General features: G+C 39.9%; 1 protein-coding gene across 11 annotated transcripts; it reads right to left on the bottom strand.

The window, feature by feature from the left end:
• Positions 1-787: 787 nt before the first annotated feature.
• LOC149230192 (putative protein phosphatase 2C 14) lies at positions 788-5,484 on the bottom strand. 11 transcript variants are annotated; one of them, XM_089378895.1, is made up of 8 exons: positions 5,346-5,484; positions 4,927-5,085; positions 4,692-4,840; positions 4,416-4,616; positions 3,204-3,377; positions 2,728-2,898; positions 2,459-2,638; positions 788-1,457 (listed from the first exon to the last, which is right to left on the bottom strand). In XM_089378895.1, the coding sequence occupies exons 4-8, from the start codon at positions 4,512-4,514 to the stop codon at positions 1,074-1,076; spliced, it is 1,008 nt and encodes a 335-aa protein (XP_089235021.1). In that variant the 5' UTR covers positions 4,515-4,616; positions 4,692-4,840; positions 4,927-5,085; positions 5,346-5,484; the 3' UTR covers positions 788-1,073. The 11 variants fall into 11 exon arrangements, with proteins under 11 accessions (XP_089235021.1, XP_089235020.1, XP_089235018.1 ...); XM_089378894.1 differs by having other exon boundaries at positions 5,304-5,442; XM_089378892.1 differs by having other exon boundaries at positions 4,692-4,846; positions 5,217-5,375.
• Between the last annotated feature and the right edge of the window lie 480 nt (positions 5,485-5,964).

The following is a 5,964-nucleotide window of genomic DNA, read 5'->3' as shown; positions in this document are numbered from 1 at the left end:
AAACGGCTATATTACTTATAAAGGGTCTCATGCACCCATCAATATTGTATGCTAAATTAACGCTTAACGGGTGGGTGACTCGTTACACCAGTCGCTTTGTCCCATCTACAGAGCAGTACCTGATATTTCCAATGTTATGCACAGAGTATTGTCTCTGACATGTTCACAAACTACAATTTTTTTATCATAGTGCAAATGAACAGTTGTGTAAGGCCTTAACAGTTGTGTAAGGCCTTAGCCTCATTGTACTTTTGCAGTGTTTATTAGTCCCTCATTGCATTTTGTATGGCTGCCATTGTCAGCTCCCCTGTATTGGGTTCCTGCAGATCCCCTTCACTGCAGTGAAGTGGAATCAGGAAAAGAGATGCATGCAGGGTCACTAGTGATGATATCTCCATTGAGCAATGTTACAGTTTCTCCAAGCCTGTCTCAGGCAGCAAGTTCAGGAGAATCTGGGCTTGAGCAGTGCCAACCATGGTCTTTCACCTTCAAGGAGCTCTATACTGACATCTCGGCTTCGTTCTAATCGTGATGAGGATCACCCACCAATGCTTCAGTGCTTTAGTGTTAGATATATTTATAACTTCTTGTTAGAACAAAACAGTCAATTGAATTAGCTCTCCTATATACAAAACTCAACCATGACAACCTATTAAAAACATCCAACGAATTACACAAATCTAAGAATGGGAATTTTATTATCATACATCAAATGTGCCAACACTGGTCCCTTTGTTTCTTATTTTTTCCTGTTATTCTCAATTTATTTTTCCTCTTACCGCCTGACTTTGAACCAATCCAACCTGTTGGATTTGTAATAACAATATGACTAGTGAATCAGCTTCAGGGATGGAATAGAGGGCCAATATAGTTAAAAAATTTGCAAAATCTTCCAGATCTTTTGTTGAAAGTGTGAAGATGGGTGGGGTTGTGTGAGAACCGTCAAATTTGACAAATGGTTTTGTTTTGAAATTCCAACCATGATCAGCTTAGCAGAGGGTCTTTGACATGGGGGTATGTGCAAGATGGTGTTGAAAATGGTGCATTAAGCGAACATTTGGGCTCCTCTTACATCAGCCACTTGGGAAGAAATGCCTGAGGTCAACAATCATTACACTAATGTCATCTCGTGTGCCTCTAGCTGCAGAAAGCTCCACTAGCTCTTTGCATGCTGCCATGGGACGTCGCAAAGGCATGTACTGCAACCCGGGGCTTTTTGTATTCTCTTTGAAATATTTGTCATAGCATCCCATAGTGTTAAAGTTGCCATCCCATAGACTCCTGACTTTCATGACCTTAGGTACGTCTCCCAAAGAAATTTTCCTTGCCTTAGGTGGTGGGCTAGCATCTTCATTCCATGCTTCTCCTCCTTCGAAAAGTTCAGGAGGACTAATAGCTCCTTGCTTTTTTTCTGTGCAAACAGTCCTGACAATGTCTACTGCCTCCTGATTAGTGACCTGATAGAAGTATTAGGGGAAACAGAATCAGCTGATTGAAACAGTCATGCTTACAATTTAGATGAAGAAATACATTTAAAAAGTTCACTGTTTATGAAAGTACAGAATTCAGAGGAAAAAAAATACTTTTTTGTGAAGTGCTCAAGTCCACTACAGAATTCAGGGGAAGAAGATACAAGGGACTCCATATTGCGAGTATGTGAAGATAAAATTAACGTGTAAACACAATCCATGAGCTTAGATGATGAACAAACATTACTAAAAGAGAAAGCACGGAAACAGGCAGGATACTTTCCTACAGTGTCAGTTCTAACAAATTTGTTGGTTTGAGCTGGTGAAACTCAGGGTTCAAAGATAGCTTCGTGCTTACTGGGAACGCATGTTCCCATCAAGATCTTAGATGGAGAATGTGCAATACTAGGTGCCCTGCCTAAGAAGTACAAAAGGCAGCTAGAGTTCATAGACAATTAATGGAGAAACGTGTCAGTTCTGACACAACATTGTTTTGGTTTTGAGCTGGTGAAGACTCAGGGTTTCAAAGGTAGCTCATGTTACTGGGAACCCATGTTCCCATCAAGATTTAGATGAATAATGTGCATTACTAAAGTGCCCTGCCTACGAAGAACAAAATTCAGCTAAAATTCACACAGAATTAATGGAGAAATGTGTCAGTTCTGATACAATTTTTTTTGGTTTTTTGGTGGCGCAACTCTGTTCAAAGGAATCCATGCTTACTAGGAAGTTGGGAAACCACGTTCCCTCCAAGTGCCAGTTTTGAAAAAGCTCCATGAGCTCCTATTTCTAAATTGGTCCCTTTTGAATGTATGCAAAATCAAAATTACAGAGAGTCTGTTCTGAAAAATCCACTTGCAGTGTTTGACAATTTTGTTTCTTCATAGAAAATTCATAAGAGTGCAAACTTTGAGGCCGGATTAACAAGCTTTCATGTGCCTTGAAATTGAAACATAAGTGTGAAAGCAATTTGAAAAACTTAAGCATACCTTCTCCCAAAGTCCATCAGATGCCATTATTAAAAATTCAGAGTCAGATGTAATGGGCAGCTTTCTAATCTCCGGTTCTGCTGATATCCACTGTTTCAAGTGTATATCTCCTATACTTCTCGACACAGCTAAGGTTCCCTGTACTCGCCAAGCTCCCCCGTGAATATCCACGTAACCACCCTGCCACAGCCCCAAAAGTATATTAGTAAACCCGTTAAAGAATGGACGAATAGATTAATGATGCGTCTAGCATTTGGTTGAGTCATAACCAGATTTTCAATCCTCTCCCTCTCTTCCTGCCTTCCAGGTCTATGATCACAGGTAATTGATTCAGCGTTACCATTCCTGCTGAGAACTGCCCGGCAGTCACCCGCATTGGCCACAACTAAGCAACCATTTTTTATCAAGGCAGTCACACAACAAGCCCCACTGCTTACACCCTGTGTCAAATAACTCAGTCAGATTCAATTCATAACAAGAAACTCATGGCTTCCAAAATTGCAAGCCTGAGGATTTTGTTAAGTCAACGAGATTCAATCCTAAAAAATCAGTTTTTCCTATTTAGGCCTAAGAAATTTCCTTGCCCAACTTGTCAAGCAATGAAATAAACATAAAGAATCATTAAAAAAAAATGTCAGCATATTTAATGCATCAAATGGTTAGAATACCAAATTGTCCACCAATCAAATAAGCTTTAAACAAGAACCCATACTACACTCAAATATTGCAACCTCTATGACTTTACCTGCTCCAAAAATTCTTTATCTGTTTCCAAGTACCCAGCTTTAACTGCCTGCTCTATCTCACAATCTTCTTTTTCTGACTTGAGCATCAAATCCACAATCTTTTGTCCAAGTTTCTCAGCAACAAAATCAGCAGCTCTACGACCTCCGTGTCCGGCATACACACCAAAGAAAGCCTGAAAAACCCAACATTACCCCAAAATAGAAACCATTTAGGTTCGTCTCAAAACAGTTAAAAGCCAATCTGCAATATCTTTGATTGTGAATGGTCGACCTGCAAATGTGGTTCTATCTATCTAATCCAAGGTAGAACTGATGGTTTGTTGAGAACTTGAGAACTGAGGCAGGTTAAATAAAGTAACTGGATAGCAGGTTAAATAAAGTAACTGGATAGTCTTTTAGGAAAATAAAAGAAAATTTATAGGTGCTTTTCTGTAGGATGCTCTTCTGTTATTGCAGGACATGAATCAGAGCTGCATAGATAAATTTGCAAAGAACACTTTTAAGTAAGAGAGTAAGTAAGATCCATTACAAAAATAATTTAGAGCCGCATCAAGTCAATGCTTGGAAAAGTATCCAAGTTTGGTTTGCAGAAATTTTTAATCCACTGGGATTGCTGGGACTAAATAGGAGCCTAAATGTCAGATCTGCATTCATGCATTTCAACCATGAGTCTCGCCAGTTCAAAATGATGAGAATGGCAGATCTCCTTAGGTGAATATGCAGGTATGCTTCCGCCAAACACAGAAAAAAAGTAATGTAAAGAATTCTCAGGTCATTGGGATCACCAAGGCTAAATAGAGGACTTCTAATCATTGGCATTATCCTCACCATTATGATGCCCGTGTTACATAGCATAGCATGAGTAGGCCTCCCAAGTCACCGAGAGAACATGAAAACTTGTTGAATCTGAGCCCTGAGTCAAAATCAGAATCCAACCAAACTGGAATGTGGGAACCTAATAAGTTCAGAGTGTACATTTGACATATAAGTCTCACCAGGCATCCATTCATCAGATACATAAGAAAAAATATTTGTGTGCGATTTGAAGAAATTTCGGGTCATTAGGATCAGCAGGGCTAAATAGAGGACTTTTAGCAGCTGGCATGGAATGACCATGCCCTTGTAAGTTGTTATGACCATGCGTACCTCTCACTTACAGATTAATGTAAATGGCAACAACAGCCATAATAAACATATTTCAATGTTATTACCCAAGGATCATAGGCTTCGTGAACAACAAGATCCAGAGCGGCATCTGTAAACCCTAAAGCAACACCTCTCTCTGCAGGACGAATTGCTACATCTTTCATCTGTAGTCTAGCAACTTTCTTGAGCTCATCATGAGAAAGAGGATCAAATACAACTATCTCATCAAGTCTATTCAATAACTCTGGCCTGAAATGTCTTCTAACCTACAACAATATTCAAAGGCATGTCAAAGCACCGCAGCCAACTTCGTGATATAATTATATGAAAAAGATGCATACACAGAGTCCAGGAATGCGTGTACAGCCTTCAGCAATTTTCCCAAGGCAAAATTTCTCAAGCCGGTTCGCGAACCGAAGCTTCTTAAATTTCACAGAGTAAAAAGCGGTGCCAAATATTCTTTACAGTGCCTTCAAGAGACCGGAACCAGCTGTCGCTTCAAACACATACTGAACTTCAAAATCTCGAAAATGTTAACAGAAAACCTACCAAATTCTCAGCCATAAAGCAAATTACCTTTCAGACAAAGCCGAAATTTCTAGCTGTGAAAGAATTCAGCAAAGAAGACTTCAAAGGAAACGCCTTTCTGCACTTTATTTAAAGCTTCAATGTACCGGCAATTAAAGAAAGCAGTCCATCCTGCGGGAACCGCCCGCATTGAACCCCAGCCGCAACCTGCAAGAAACCCATCGACACGTTTAAATCTTTAACCATTATCGTTATCAATAAACAGACAAAATAATAACTAAAGCAGCTCCTGCGGTACGAAGAGCATTCGACCTCACAAATCAAAACGATAGCTCTACCTCAGAAATTAAACCGACAGCTCAACTTCCGATTGATCTTTTGCAGAATTTAGAAAAAGAAAATGCCAAACCGACAAAGAAACTTGCATTTTCTGCCGCCAAAGCCAAAGAATTGTACGAGGAGCAGACCTGACAGAAAATAAAACCAAAAATCAAGCCCTGCGAGCTGCAGAGCGACGACGGCCTCAATTCCGCGGAATTCACCGGTAAATCCAGCGGTTTATCCGCACACCGTAAAACGGAGGAGCAAAAACAGAGCCAGCTATACTGTAAGTCTGCACATTATCTCTTTGCCTCCGCTGAAGGTAGCCATCCAAATGGTTTATCAATTAATTCTGTAATGTTCCAGATGTGCCATATCCCTTTCCACTGTCCACCGCCGCCCACTCCCAACGAAAACATCGGAAAAATTACGGGAATTCATGCTGCTTATGCGAACGAAGCCGTTGCAGAGGGAATTGAAACGATGGAGCGAGAAGAGGCGATCGACCAGGTGTCAGCGTGAGAATCAAGCGTGAACAAACACTAAGCAAATTGCCCAGTCCGCCAGGTGTCAGCGTGAGAGTCAAAAGGACGACGAAAGTCCCTTTTAAAGGAAAGCCTATCGGCCTAAATATGTTTATTTTGTTTTTATAATTTTAATTTAATTATTAATTATTATAATATTATATTAGAAGAACCCTTATCAAAATGAATACTCTTCTTTTCTTTACTTTAATTGAACATGATTTGTATATTTTATTTAAAG

Source organism: Pinus tabuliformis, chromosome J (assembly GCF_031772625.1).
Source record: "Pinus tabuliformis cultivar Carrire ecotype Pingquan chromosome J, CPIR1, whole genome shotgun sequence".
NCBI classification, from domain to species: domain Eukaryota; kingdom Viridiplantae; phylum Streptophyta; class Pinopsida; order Pinales; family Pinaceae; genus Pinus; species Pinus tabuliformis.
Note: the sequence above shows the minus strand (reverse complement) of the source record. Positions and strands in the feature narration are given on the sequence as shown.

What these genes read in the sequence shown, in the direction of transcription:
- LOC149230192 (XM_089378895.1), bottom strand. Translation starts at nt 4,514, where the DNA reads ATGAAAGATGTAGCAATTCGTCCTGCAGAGAGAGGTGTTGCTTTAGGG. An exon ending in ATAAAGAATTTTTGGAGCAG is followed by an intron (nt 2,899 to 3,203) that starts GTAAAGTCATAG and finishes TATTTGACACAG; the next exon opens with GGTGTAAGCAGTGGGGCTTG. An exon ending in CTGATGGACTTTGGGAGAAG is followed by an intron (nt 1,458 to 2,458) that starts GTATGCTTAAGT and finishes TACTTCTATCAG; the next exon opens with GTCACTAATCAGGAGGCAGT.